A 14,588-nucleotide genomic window follows, 5' to 3' on the forward strand; every position below is an offset into this window, starting at 1 on the left:
TTTTATTTAGAAAAGTACAAAATTATTATTGTTTCTAAAGCTGGCTTTTATTAAAGTGGAAAAATAGTTTTCAAAAAAGATCGACAATTCTGACATTTACTAGTTGATTTACACCACTATTGCACAATGTAAAACACACAAAACAGATACTGTCATTCCTCTCCCCCAGCAGCTGGTGACTATTGTGTAAATCGTCCTTTTTGAAGGGGGGCGGGGGGAGGTTGGCAGTAGTGATCTGGTTCTAAGTCATGCACTGAGAAGAACCTGTTCAGAGTTACTAACCCAACAGAGGAGCATTAATACTGGTTGAATCAATGGGGATTTTAAATTCTGAATTGCACTTTGTCAACCTGATCCTGAGCTATTCTCATACTCTGCTCCACTAAATATGCAAAAGCCTGCTGTATTGGGGAGTGCAGACAACATCCAGCAATTCAGCAGTACATATAAAACTCCATTCAATCTGTGCATTTGGAACGATTTATCTAATCATGCAAGCATTTTTGGTATGCCATTTTGGGGATTCTCTAGAGCCGAGAGATTTAAGTACAGCGCAGATGGTTTCTAATATTAAAAATCCCGAACCGGACAGAGATTGATTGACAATAACCTGTTTAGGAATTTACAATGTATTTTCATTTGTTTTCAAAAATGTCTTCAGAGTAAAAAAAAAATCTAGAAAACAACAGCATAAAGTTTCTAAAATTTAGGTAGGAAAAAAGTTTAACAGCACACTGGAAGCTAAAGCGAAAGAGAACTATTTTGCAGCAGAGCTGTCTTTGAGTTTGGATTTGTGGTACTTCTGCCCAATGCCATACGGTACATGTGCGGCAATAGTACCCAACTGCCGTGCTCCTTCTATGTGGAACATCTGATCATCAAAGAAAATGTGTGGTCTGATTTTTGCCAGGACCGGGCCTTTGGGTGCCCCAGCAAGGAAGAGGGCTTCGTCAATCTGCACTCCCCAGCTGCGGAGGGTCTTGAGCACTCTTGCTCCGGAGCTGGCAGCACTCCTGGCCGTCACCAGAAAAGTCCTGATAGGGGAATCTAAGCGCTCATTCTTTGCATAAAACTTCTTCTGTAGCCTTCCGAGATCTTCCAAGAAACCTTTCAAAGGACCCTGAAAGGCACAATGTGTCAGAAACATGCTTAGCGTTTGGCTACCATTGATTTGGAGGAGATCTATGAGTATTGTAAACAGTCTATAAGCTGAACAAAGACTAAATATTTTTTTAATCAAATGAAAAGAGGGCAAGAGAGGCTAGAAGGCCCCCTCCATATTTAATAGGATTAATGAGCTGTATCAAGACTGGGATTTCCACCCATGAAGCACAGCTTTCTTACTTCCCTCAGTGGCCAAAATCCGGTTCCTGGGATGCCCTCTTCCACAAGAACAGGATTTCAGGAGACATTTCAAGTGGTAGAGGAGGAAGTCGGGCAAATTGTCCAAGGGAAGAAATCTGTGCTCCCATGGAAACGTCTTATTTAGACCGAAGCCCATTTCTTTAGCTTGTTAGCCACACTCACTAATTTGGAGTGGGTTACAATATATATTTTAAAAGAAACTTTAAAAACTCTTAAAATAACCCCTTTCTGTAGTTCTAGGAAAAAAGGTAGAACTGTCAACCAACATGTGACCCAGTGCAGGTACCAGGACTGATCTACATTCAGGTTTATCCAGCCTGCAATGGAGGGACAAACGCCATGCAAGCAATGGGATGCATGCATTATCCTCCAATATAAGGGAATGGAGAATACAGAATGCTGTTCCAACCGTTTAACTCCTCTACATCCAAGAGGTTTTACTAAGAAGTTCAGGATAAGGAGCACTGGTTTAGCCAGAAGAAACACAAATTTACTCTGAACATCGGGGGAAACTTGCATTGGTTGTGTGTTTGTTTCTGGGCTCCATTTAAGATGCTGGTTTTTACCTATAAAACCTGAGACCAATGTATCTGAAAAACCACTTCGCCCAAACTTATGCCTTGCTACCAGTTATATTTTCCACAGCACTATCCTTTGTTGTGAGAAAGTTATGTCAGTGGCAGCCCACACCAAGGCCTTTTCCGTGATACCCCTCACTCTGTGCTGGAGGCCACCACCAGAGGTAAACACAGTGCCCCCTCCTTAAGAGTCCTCTATGAGACTGTTTACATTCTAAAGAGCTTTTTTCTTCATTTGTCAGAATATGTTTGTTTTGAATGGTCTGCTTTTGTTTTGGGTTTTGTTATCTGGGTTGTAAATTCACTGTTGTTAATAGATAGTATGTATGTCACCTTGACTCATGTTTTTTGGCAAAAGTTGGTTTCAAAGAAGTTTTCAATGTAGAATATGGGATCTCTTCTTTTGGAGCCTAAACATTTGGACAGTCGTCTATTAGGGATGTATCAGGCACCTTAGGACATGAGGTTGGAATAAAAAGCAGACGTGTTTCTCTTCCAGCTGTAAGATTCTATATTCTTCACTGATGCTTCCAATAATTGATTAGGCAGAATCAGGCAGGGGAGGAACTGGGGGCGATCCTGCTAGTTAGCAGCAGCTGAATAACATCTTGCCATGTCTGTTCCTCTTTTGCTTCTTTGCTTCTTTATGGTCTGGGTGTGCCCAAATGCAGGAGTCAAAGGCTTTTGTCCTTCGGTTCTTGGCCTGATGGTCAGAGCTTAGAACGGGGCAGAAGATCAGCTAACTGAGAGACAGAAAACTCTCAGCCCCATCCAATGGGGGAGGGAGGAGGCAAAAGGACTCTAAGAAGCAATGTGTCCATATGCCGCCGCATTTGCCTTTCCCAAGGCAGGTCGCAGATGTGCTGGCAGCCGCCCATTCCTCAGCCCATGCTGCAAAGCCCAGAAATCCTGGTTGTGGCAGGGCTGAACAGGTTTTTTGATCAGACACCAGCGTGGGGGCAAGTGGACCAGGGCATTCCCGGGGCAGAGCTGATCTTAGTTGGCTCCCTTCCTGGGGTTTGGGACCAGGAGTTCTGTACCCCATCCCCTGGAATGTTGGTGCCCTAAGTCCTGTAAGCCCTATGGGGCTTTCCAATGGCAGGGTTGTTTCAGAGCTTTTCCTTGCTTCCTGCACTGCTGGAAAGCCCTCTTGGAGGTGGCGAGGTGGTGCCACACTGGCTGGATGGGGATGCCCAAATCCAACCTGCTCCTGGCTTTTCCTGTATCTCGGTTGAATATTTTTTTTCTGTCTTGTCTGTTGCTTCGGATTCCCATTGGTAAGAAAAATAGGGAATACATATATCATTATTGTATCTGCTCACAGCTGTCCTGAGGGCAGAAAAGGAAATGCGTCATCATACCTGTGCCAGAGGCTTATTCTCGTTCATCTTCTCGTGTTCAAAAAACCTGTCCAGGCCATGCTCTTTCACAATGATTTCGGACTCATCAGAAAACAGCACTGCGTCCCCGTCAAAGGCTACTCGGAGCTGCTTATCGTCATGAGGAACGTTTTTATTCCCTGAAAACAACGTGGCAGCAGCGATTCCTGCAAAAATATTACAAAAATGGTTGGTTAGCTATTGTTTGCAAGGTGTGTGTGTGTGTGTGTGTGTGTTTGTTGTAGGGAACGTTTCTGGACTAGGCTGTAACTTTCTTGAAATGTCTAAACTCAGACCTATACATTTTTACTCAAAAGAACCACTGTGCTCAATAGAGCTTACTTATAGGTAAGTATGCAAAAGTTAGCAGAACTTATTTTCAAGTAAGCGTGCAATGCAGAAGATTTCATAAATCTTGACAAGATTACTCGTGTTCATTGCATGTAATAATACTTGCTGCATGTTGGCCCCATGAAATGTGCAGGCTTACTTAAGTATTTCTATTCTTTAGACCAATATGGCTTTGACAACAGATGTCTATATAATTCTTCTGATGACAGCCTAGGAGTACACAGCTGCAGATGTGAAAACCTGCAAACTATTGGGTTGCGTTTCTCCTATGTGTGGATGTCCATTATTGCTCCATCTCTTAAAAATACTGGGTAGGACCCAACTAGCTTTTCCATGAGTGAAAAAAGGAGGAATCTCTTTGGTCCACCAAAAAGACTCTGCTGTGGATGGCAGGAACTTTGTCGACAAAAAGCCCTATGTGGGACGGGGGCTGTAACTGGAGGGGAACTGGGCAAGGATGAGTGAAAAGGTACCAGGATCCAACTCATTGTATTGACACTGATTCTGCCTTGTGCATACTAAGAACATGCCTCTGGTTTACGAACACTGACCTTTGTGGTTTTCTTCTCTTTGGATACTCTCACTGTTTGCTGCTTGATGGCTGGCCCTTGCAAAGCTGTACAAAGGGGAATGTCTCAAGACTAGGTTGATTTGATCACATTCCAGTAAAAGTACCCCAGAGATGGTGCCTCACCCCGCCTATCCTTTCACTTGACTCAACCTGGAGCAACTATCTATCAAAGCAACCTGAGCATTCCATCCTCCAGAACTGCCATCTTGCACTCTTGAACACTAGCTTTGCCTGTCTGATGATAACTCTGATCTGTTTGTATCTTTTCTATGTTGTGTTGCTCTAGTGCTAATTCTGCGGTTCAAATTTATGTCACATACTTAAATTCTCCTTGAAACTACTGAACATAATATGATGAAGACCAGGTAACTAGGAAGAAAGGTGAGATCTAAGAGTCATAGCCTGAAACTACGTATAAATTGCAACCACAACCACCTGTAGTTAACCAGTATTCTTATCCCTGAAGCAAATTCCCATACAAACCTGCTTCTATGGCTTCTTGAACTTTTTCAGAGTCAGCAGAAAGGTACAGATTTGTGAGGTATGCTTTCAGGTAGCCAATGGGACTCTTCCCTCCAGTCATACAGAACCGCTCGATTAACAGACCTGGTTTTGGGATAAAAAGAGTTATTGAGAGCTCAAACACAGACATATGGTAGCAGAGTTTCAGTGCATAATGAACAGACCAGTTAACTGAGCGATGGAGTCAACTTTCTGCTGTTCAAAATGGAATATGGCCTAGTTGTCACTCCAGATTCAATGACATGGGAGGTGTCAGCTCAGTACAGCTATGCTGAATATCACAATGACTTCTTGACATAGACTATCTTGGAACTTGTGTAAGAAGATGCCCCAAAGGATATACATGAAATAGTAAATGATAAACTGCAATATATTACGAATACAACTCAATAGGCATTAAACACATTCTAACTCAGTCTCAGGAAAGCTGCAAAAACCGTCTGTCATATTCAGGATTTTTTTGTTATGTAAATCCTCCCCCCATTTTTTTTTCTAGTGAGAAAATCGGAAATATTGAAGGGAAATTGGTCAAAAATTACAAAGCATGTTGTCTTTCAGAATAAGTAACATACATATATTGTATCTTTGGGACCCCATATGTCCCTACTAGGCCTCTGCGTTCAGCAGAGGCCAATCTGCTGGTAATCCCTGGCCTCTCAATGATGCGGCTGGCCTCCATGCAGGCCAGGGCCTTTACAGCCCTGGCTTCTGCCTGGTGGAACACTCTTCCTCCAGCTGTCCGGGCCCTGCGGGATCTTGGTGAGTTCCGCAGGACCTGTAAGATGGAGCTGTTCCGCCGGGCTTTTGGAGTGTCCAGTCATTTATAGGTGCCCCCTCCTCTTCCTCTTCTTCACTTCTGGGTCTCTTATCACCTATGGGACCCATTTCTTCCCCCTTTTGGGAGGGTTTTAATGAGGGTTATTGCGGACATTGTTTGTTACTGATCGCTGCGTTTTAAATTGTTTTAATGTATTTAAGGGTTATTGTATATATGTGATTTATGTTGTTCACCGCTCAGAGCCCTTCGGGGGTAGGGCGGTATACAAAACCCAATAATAAATAAATAAATAAATAAATAGATAGATAGATAGATAGATAGATAGATAGATAGATAGATAGATAGATAGATAGATAGATAGATAGATAGATAGATAGATATAAAGTTAGTATAACGTAAAAGTCACACAGGTTGCACAAAAGACAGCAACATATAAGACAGGGTAGTTGCCTTATAGCCAGGTATGCAGAACATTATTGTTTAGACTCACCATAGTGGTTAATGCTGTTGATAAGCCTCACACCTACTTGGGCATGGTTATTTGTCATGAGCACAATATCAAACAGATCTTCATCCTCTGGGTAAAGCTCACGCAGTCGGGCATTGACATGCTCCAGCGCCTGTGGGGAACACACGTATGAGCATATGTGGAAGCTCTGTATGCTGTATGGAGCAGCAGTGGTGTAGTGGCTAAGAGCAGTGGCTGAGAGCAGGTGCACTCTGATCTGGAGGAACCAGGTTTGATTCCCAGCTCTGCCACTTGAGTTGTGGAGGCTTATCTGGGGAATTCAGATTAGCCTGTACACTCCCACACATGCCAGCTGGGTGACCTTGGGCTAGTCACAGTTCCTAGGAGCTCTCTCAGCCCCACCTACCTCACAGGATGTTTGTTGTGAGGGGGGAAGGGCAAGGAGATTGTAAGCCCCTTTGAGTCTCTTATAGGAGAGAAAGGGAGGATATAAATCCAAACTCTTCTTCTTCTTTCCTCTGAAGAGCTGCTTTGGAAGACAGGGGCTTAGCCTAAAAGAATGCACTTGCTTGTCCAACCTGAATATCCTGTTCTATCAGGATACTGATTCGGCCTCTCAATCAGGCCAGCCAGGGTGTGTTACAAAAGGAACAAGCCCAACTGGAACCTCTGGGGATTACAGAATGCATTTTGCAGCCTTTTCATCAAGGAATGTATCGTTCGAGATTTGAACTTTTGCTAACGGAACGTGTCACAGAAGCATACAATAAACACCAAAGAAGTGGGCAAACAGAAATATCGAAGAATACACCACACAAAGTCAAGTGTGTATATAATGGTTAAGCTTCATTCTGAAAGAGTTCCAAGTTCCTGAAACTGCTCTTGATGTCTGACCTTTCAGTAGATCCATAACAAGCTCTTGCAAACTGAGTTGTGAAAGCACAGACTATTTGGAAATGCAACTGGAAAATTCAGGGGGAGCTAGACTACACAAGGCGACCACTTCCTGTCTCTTCCTGAATCAGCGAGGATTATGAAACATAAACCAATCATCCGGTAAACTGCCCTGATGCTGCAAGCACCAGCCAATGAAAGCAATGACACCCATACTGTGTTTGTAAGATATGTAAGATAGGTGCAAGAGGCCAAAGTGGTACAGCAGCAGACTCTAATCCGGAGAACCAGGTTTGATTCCCTGCTCCTCAACATGAAGCCTGCTGGGTGACCTTGGGCCTGTCACAGTTCTCTCAGAACTTTCTCAGCTCACACAGGGGCAGGCAATGGCAAACCGCCTGCAAATGTCTCTTGCCCGGAAAACCCTATTTGCTTGTCATGAATTGGCTGTGGTCTGATAGAACTTTCCATCACTGAGAAAGGGGACAGCTACAGAGTTCCTTGAAAAGTCTGATCTGCCCAGGCTGATCCATACTCTGATTGGAACAAAAAAGGAGCAACTACACGAAAAATTAAATTGCAGGGAAACAATATATATAAATGTATACTATCAAGAGTGAATACAAAATAACTGTCCATATAAAATCCCAAGACAAACCAGAAATGCATGATCAGCAAAATATCTCTGTGAATCTATATATGTCAAAACGGACGTTTTATGCATGATCAATGAAATGCATGATCAAGGAAATATCAGTGTGTGTGTGTGTATAATGTCAAAACAGATTAGATTTTTAAAATTGTCATTTTTTAAGGGGGCAGTGGGCATCACCATCCTTGGCCATTGTGAGCTCCGGATTGGGCTGCCTGTTGCTTTCTTTCAGGCCCCAGGCCAAAATGTTTTTATTCATTCAGGCTTCTAATTAAGGGGTTGATCTTTATTTTAGTCCGTTACATTAAACTGTAGTGTAAGCTGTCTGTTTTTTATGCCCTACGCTTTTATGCTAGGCTGTCTTTTTAACAATGAATTTTAACTAATACCTTTTAACGTTTGGTTTTTATTACTGTATTTTGTAAGCTGCCTCAGGCAGGTTCCTGGAGAGACAGCATAAAAAAAGTTTTCTAAATAAAATAAATAAAATGTTAAAGGGGGGTGGGGATGACGAGATGAAGCGCAGCAGTTTTCAGGAGGAGCCACACCATGGCTTGGATCCCTACTAACTATTCCTGAACAGAATCATTTCCATCTGCAGGGCACGATTTCCCTGCTACCTTCCCCTGGTACAGCTTCACATGTCCCCTGAAATGGTGCTCCTAGGGAAAGGGAGACCACCAGGAACAACTTGGGAAAATCAGAGGTACGCTATGGGAAGGGGAGAATTGGCCAAAATCACCCCCCCAGTCCATCTGTGGAAATTTTATACAGAATCCTCTGTTGCGTCTAATTCCAGCCTTAGAGCCATCTAAATGAACACTAACACCTAAGTCCGTGGTGGCGAACCTTTGGCACTCCAGATGCTATGGACTACAATTCCCATCAGCCCCTTCCAGCATGGCCAATTGGCCATGCTGGCAGGGGCTGATGGGAATTGTAGTCCATAACATCTGGAGTGCCAAAGGTTCGCCACCACTGACCTAAGTCCACTGAAGTCAATGGACGAGCATAGCTCTGCTGAGGATAGCACCGTCTGTCTCTAGTTTGTCAGAAAAAGTTACCAGGGGTTAAAGAATTTACTTACTTGCTTCATTTATAACCTGCCATTCTCTCTAGGAGGAAACCCAAAGTGGCTGACAACATTCTCACACTCTCCATTTGTTCTCTAACAAAGTTTAATATTTAAACTATGTTTTAATATTTAAACTATGTTTTAATGTATGTTTTAACCTTGTGAACCGCTCTGAGCCCTCAGGGGGAGGGCGGTATATAAAATTAATAATAAAAATAATAATAAACAACCCTGCGAGGTAGGATAGGCTGAGAGTGTGTGAGTGGTCCCAGGTCACCCATAAGCTTCCCTGGCAGAGCAGGGATTCAAACTTAGGTCTCTCGGATCCTAGTCTAAAGAATTAAGGAGATTTCCCTTCTAGGCTTATAATGAAACATGACATTTGCACTCCCGAGTATGCATTCAGGCTAGCTTTTTTGTCACTTTTGACTGCCGTTTCAGTTTCGTCTTTCTGTGTCCCAAGCCAGCCATCTTCCATTTTGTACATTCCTGCTCCACAGAACTGCCAGTTGTTTTTAAAAAGCACATGGTCATTCACACCCATGTGTACATAAAAGACTGGGGGCAGGCATGAGATAGGATTGGGAGCTCACTTGGTTGTAATATTGTGGAGTAAAAGGAAAATCGGTGAAAAGAGTGAATGGGTGGCATGAGTACATCGACATATATTCTTTTAAAACTGACGCAGTAAAGGAGAGAAAGGCAGGAAGATGCAAGAAGAGGAATAGCCCAGAAATAGGGATGGTCCAGGTATCTTTCAGGGTTGTACCCTTTCAAGGAAATAACAGGCTCTCACGATCCAGAAATAGATAGCTATGCAATGCCAGATTAAGGAATGTAATACAGATTGCACCAAACGGCTTGTGCAATCTTCAGCAACAGACGACTTGACAAAACGCCAGTCAATGGGGGGAAAAATGGAAAACATTTCTAAAAAGAGAACATGGCTATATAAACAAGAGCAGTGAACTGAACTAAGAATAGGTATCAGAATCTCTTTGAAGTTGGTCCCGTAGCCCTGGAAAATGCTAAACCACAGCATTATTGCCTTTGGAAGTTATTGCATCAAAGGATGGCAACTACATTGACATGTTGTTGAAAAACACAGGACGGCTCTAGCACAATACAAAACCAATATGTTTGTGTGCAGTTTTGTAAGCATACAACTTGACTCTGTTGTCCTCTCCACATGTAACTCAGTAGTTTAATGATAAAGAGAAAGTTGTAAACCAAGCCCAAGATTCAAAGGGCAGGAGACCCAATTGTGGGAGGATTTAATCAATGGTCTGAGATATGGAGAGGTGACATAGGAGAACTTTATAGAGTGTTCCTGATAGCCTGCAGCAGGGGTTCCTAACCTTTTCAAAGCTGCAGCCATCTTGGTCATCCTGACACTGCATGGTAGGTGCTGCCGCAAAATGGCTGCCGCACAATCGCTGATGCAGGAGGTGAAGCCCACCAGCCATTGGCTGCCACTGCTTGCTTTCACTCACAGTAAAGATCCTTGAGCTGTGGTGGCAGTGCTGCTAAACCAATGTTTTAAAAAATCTGCACAGTCAATAAAACATCCAATGGCCCATCAGAGGTCCTGCTGGGCAAAAGCCCCACTTGACCTCACCTATTTTCTAAAAACACTTGGAGGATGTCAGAAAAGGTATCAGCAGGCACCATATCAGGGACCCTGATCTACAGTCTATTTGTTATGGTTCTCCTTAGCATAAATTCAGAATTACAGTATTTGGGCTTCAAATGCAACAGAGCAATAGGTGAAACTAAGATACAGTATACTGGTTAGATGGTAGCACTAGCATCTGGGAGATCCAGGTTTGAATCCCCACTCTGCCATGGAAACTCTGTGAGTGATTTAGGGCCGGTCATCAGAGGCGGAGCTACTAGGGGGCAGGGTTGTGTACCTGGGGGGCAGAAAATCACCCCTACAGCGGCCTCCCTTACCTTAGTGAAACAGTGCAGGCTGGAGAAGCGGCCTGTTCGCTTCAATCTCGAAACAGCCTGGTGGGAACTACCCTTCCCAGGAGACCCTGCAAGCCCCAGGGTCTCATGGGAAGCGTAGTTCCCACCAGGCCGTTTTCAGCCTGAAGGGAACAGGTTGCTTCTCCAGCCTGCACTGTTTCACAAAGGTAAGTGTGGGGTGTTGGGGGGGGAGGGATGTGGGGGGCAGGGAACCGCAGGGGGGGGGGAACAGGGCGGAAAACAGAGGGCGCACCGGGTACAGTATGGCCCAGCTACGCCTTTGCCAGTCACACATTCCCAGCCTACTCTACAGCACACGATTCTTGTGAGGATAAAATGGAGAAGAGGAGCTGATTTGGGTCCCCAATGGGGAGGAAGACAGGGTAAAAATAAACAAATAAAATTAGGATTTGTTTTAAATGTTAATAATTTTATACGTTATAAACCAAAATATGACGGCATTGCAGTTTTTATGCAAGAATAACTGTGAGAGATACACTTATTACAATTCTCAGAGTTGGTCTCGGAGTTCTTGAACAATATAGAAGGATTTGGGAAAATGTTAAACGAGGAAAACCTTTTAGAATCTACTGAATAATCCTGTTCTTTAATACATGTTTACTCAGTGCTTTTGTGAACACCCAGAACACTAGCATTCCAGTCCAAGGAGCTGTCTCAGAACTGGTGAGAATAAGCTGTGCTCTGAGAAGGTCCCAGTTCAAATTTCACCTCTGCAACACATTGTCTCATGGATTTCACACAAAACAGTAATACTTGGCATTTTATAGTATTTTCAGTGTTCAAAGTACAACAACTCTGAGAGGTAAGCTGTTGTACTTTGAACACTGAAAATACTATAAAATGCCAAGTATTACTGTTTTGTGTGAAATCCATGAGACTGTTCATGGAAAGTGGTTTTAGGGTTGCACTATTTAGTTCTTAAGAGGACATTATAACATCTCTGCTCTATAACACACCAGTTTAATAGAGTATTATCACACATATGATTTTAAAACGACACAGACAGTCAGAATGGGGAATCTGGTGTTGGAAAGAGACAATACCCCCTCCCCCCCCAGCTAAACACAGTGAGGGATAACAGCATGCAGTGTACAGATAAGCAGAACTGATGGTTTTTTGTATTGTTTTAGTATCCTGCAGAACCTTTTTGAACTCAAATGACCATAGGATGCCAGGGAAAGGGGTACCTCTCTCAAACTACCTCTGATTCTCTTTTAAAAAATATTCCCTACCTCCAGTTCCATAGGTTGTTTGAACAAGGAAATCGAGAGTTTACAGGGCCATCCTAAATCCCGTGGACTGAGAAGGGCGTAATTCTACATGGGGTGGCACTGTGAGTCATTCAAAAAGTATTAGGAAAACTTTTATGAGGGCAGACCATTAGTTTAAAACCGCCTCCTCACTTAATATGGCCTGGACCTCTCAGCCTCCAACCTCCAGTGATGCTGTTTACAGGGAGGTTCCCCTCCTACGGCAGAAACCAGGGAGCGACCCCCCCCTCCCTCCCTCCCCTCCCTCCCCCCCCCCCCCCCCCCCCCCCCCGCACTGTTGTGTGGATTTCTGACAACAAACTTACACAACCTCCAGCTCCATTATTTATCAGCTGCTGCAGGCAGCTGGCAACGCTGGGAAGGAAATGAGGTCAAAGGATGCCTTTGGGCTTTGTGATGCTGCGAATGGGAGTCTGGGAAGGGAAGCCTAGGCGAACATTTGTGCCCCCCACACCCCTTTGAGTTTGTTACCTTCACAAAGGAAAAAGCCGGTCCAGGCTTGAGCGTGAGGTTCTCATTCGCTTGTTGGTACTCCACGTACTTTTCCACGCCTTGCTCCTCGTAGATCTTCCTTTCTTCCACCATGTTAAAGAGGACCCGGGAGGACACCGCAATGGTGATGGCATTTTGGGGCTTGGGCTACGAGAGAGGATTCAATGTAATTTTTTGCAATAAGAGGAATTAGGGCAAACGGAATCGCTCGCGGGGGGGGGAGGGGGGGCGAGGGCTTAGGAGGGCACCGTGGCCAAGAGCTGCATACCATAAAGGCCACGGAGCCTCTTTTATCACGACCCACCCAAAGCAACGTGCAAGCTTTCGAGTTCTACAGAACTCTTCATCAGGCGGGGCGTCTAGGCAGTAACAGGGACGGGAGATCTTCCGGGTGGATCGGATGCTTTGAAAGCCGTCCCGGCGGCCATGCGGGACAAGAAGGGCTGGAAGCCATGACCCCCCTCCCCACCGCCGTCACTCACGGGCCGGGGTCTCTTGCTGGTGGTGAGGCTCTCGTAGGCCGCCTTGGCCGCTTCCCAGTCCTGCTCGGCTCCGGCGACTTCCTCCTCGGACACCTCCCGCCGCTCTTTGGCTGCGCTCATGCTCTCGGCTGCCGGCGGAGTTTGGCCCCGGAGGGTGGAAGATCCCTGCAGACAAGAGGGCGCCCGGGGGAAGGAGGAGGGTCAGGCGCGGGCCGGCAGATCCCCACTCTCCGCGCCGCCTGCAGAGGCGCTGCCCGGGGCTGAGTTTCTCTTTCGGCTCGCCGTGCCACACCCAGCAGGCGAAGGCAGCGCGCCGAGCCCGGAAACCCTCTGGAGGAGGGTTTACCCGGGAGGAAGACATGGGAAGGGCCAGGGTACCGGGGCAGGGTTGCATTGGGTCGGCGGGCGATAAGCCTCCCACCCTGAGGATCGCAGCCATGCGCGCAGTGGGGTTCCGTCGAGGGTGACGAGCGAAAGGGGGCGCAGAGGCTGAGACGAGAGCGGGGTGGCGGGTGGCACAGAAGGGACATTTGGGAGTAGGGGACCATAACAGTGATCCTGTTATTGTATTTGGAATGTATGGTACTTCTGGTTTATTCCTAATAAAGGTTTTTGGATTGGATTGGAGTAGGTGGGGACCTATAAAACAGGGTCCCCTTGCAGTGATCAGCTGCTAGGTTGTATTTTTAATTATTTCTATTTTACACTTCTTCTATCCCGCCGATCTCCCTTTTCTTCCCTAAGGCATCTTAAAATGACTCCTTCGCACTAAAAGACGCTTTAATCCTGAACTATGAAGCGTGTGAACTTGAGCAGCAAGCCCTATAACGGAACGGAATGGGATTGTACTTCAGTGTAAACGTGCGTCTGCACAGTGGCCACCCTGCAGAGAAGGAAGCCCCAGTTTGTATGGCGCCAAGCTTCAGCACCATACACACCGGATAACAATTGTTTCTCCCTGTTTGAGTCATTTTTGTAATTATTAGACATTTCTTGATACAGTACACAGCACCACATATGATTGAATTGTATTTTTTAAAAAATAAATCAAGATATAAAGAATAGTTTCTCTTTGGTTGAAGGGCTGAAGTGCCATACTGGCAAAGTCAAATTAGGCATTTTCTGAATTTTTGACATGTTGAGCCCAAGAGGTTCGCCATCAGGGATACATGACCGCAGTTCAAACCGTGGCTGTCCAAGGTCTTTCATGTCACCTACGTGAACCTTTTAATGAGAGAAATCAAGGACTGAACCTGCACCTTTGGGGTTTAAGAGAAATGCTCTGCTCTTGAGCAATGCCCCCTCCTTGATACAATGGATGCAGGCAACTGTCTTCTATGTCATACTGATGGCCTAGCCAGGGCTCCTTCTGCCCATGCAGAATAATCCACTTTCAATGCACTTTGCAGCTGGATTTTGCTGTGCGGAATAGCAAAATCCACTTGGAAACAATTGTGAAAGTGGATTGAAAGTGCATTATTCTGCCTAGGTCAGTATTGTCAACTTAAGTTGGCAGCAACTCATTAGGGTTGCAAGCAGAGGCCTGTCACATCACAGGCTACCAGATCCTTTTAACTGGAGATGCCAGGGGTTGAATTTGGGGCCCCTTGCAAACAAAAGAGGTGCTCTACCACTGAGCCACAATGTCTGGTGCAGCAAAAATAATCAGGAGTCTACTGGCACCTTAAAAACTAATGGTTTCCCACCACCACCACCC

General features: G+C 45.1%; 1 protein-coding gene and 1 long non-coding RNA gene across 2 annotated transcripts; one reads left to right on the forward strand and one right to left on the reverse strand.

Annotated features, from left to right (window-relative positions):
* Nucleotides 1–25: 25 nt before the first annotated feature.
* NT5C1B (5'-nucleotidase, cytosolic IB) lies at nt 26–13,166 on the reverse strand. Its single transcript, XM_048499007.1, has 6 exons — nt 12,872–13,166; nt 12,369–12,536; nt 6,035–6,164; nt 4,728–4,850; nt 3,305–3,489; nt 26–1,120 (listed from the first exon to the last, which is right to left on the reverse strand). Exons 1-6 carry the CDS (start codon nt 12,989–12,991, stop codon nt 758–760), a joined length of 1,089 nt encoding a protein of 362 aa, XP_048354964.1. The 5' UTR covers nt 12,992–13,166; the 3' UTR covers nt 26–757.
* On the forward strand, nt 12,465–13,906 carry LOC125434010. Its single transcript, XR_007244691.1, has 2 exons — nt 12,465–12,555; nt 13,616–13,906. It is a non-coding gene; the product is annotated as an uncharacterized LOC125434010 (long non-coding RNA).
* Nucleotides 13,907–14,588: the final 682 nt, after the last annotated feature.

The sequence above is a fragment of the Sphaerodactylus townsendi genome, linkage group LG01 (assembly GCF_021028975.2).
Source record: "Sphaerodactylus townsendi isolate TG3544 linkage group LG01, MPM_Stown_v2.3, whole genome shotgun sequence".
Classification (NCBI taxonomy): domain Eukaryota; kingdom Metazoa; phylum Chordata; class Lepidosauria; order Squamata; family Sphaerodactylidae; genus Sphaerodactylus; species Sphaerodactylus townsendi.

Bases quoted from the DNA above. Each gene is read 5' to 3' on its own strand.
- NT5C1B (XM_048499007.1), bottom strand. From the start codon at position 12,991: ATGAGCGCAGCCAAAGAGCGGCGGGAGGTGTCCGAGGAGGAAGTCGCC. The intron at 12,537-12,871 runs GTGAGTGACGGC...CCTCTCTCGTAG, and splicing joins CCAGCAAGAGACCCCGGCCC to CCCAAGCCCCAAAATGCCAT. The intron at 6,165-12,368 runs GTAACAAACTCA...TGTTCCCCACAG, and splicing joins CGGCTTTTTCCTTTGTGAAG to GCGCTGGAGCATGTCAATGC.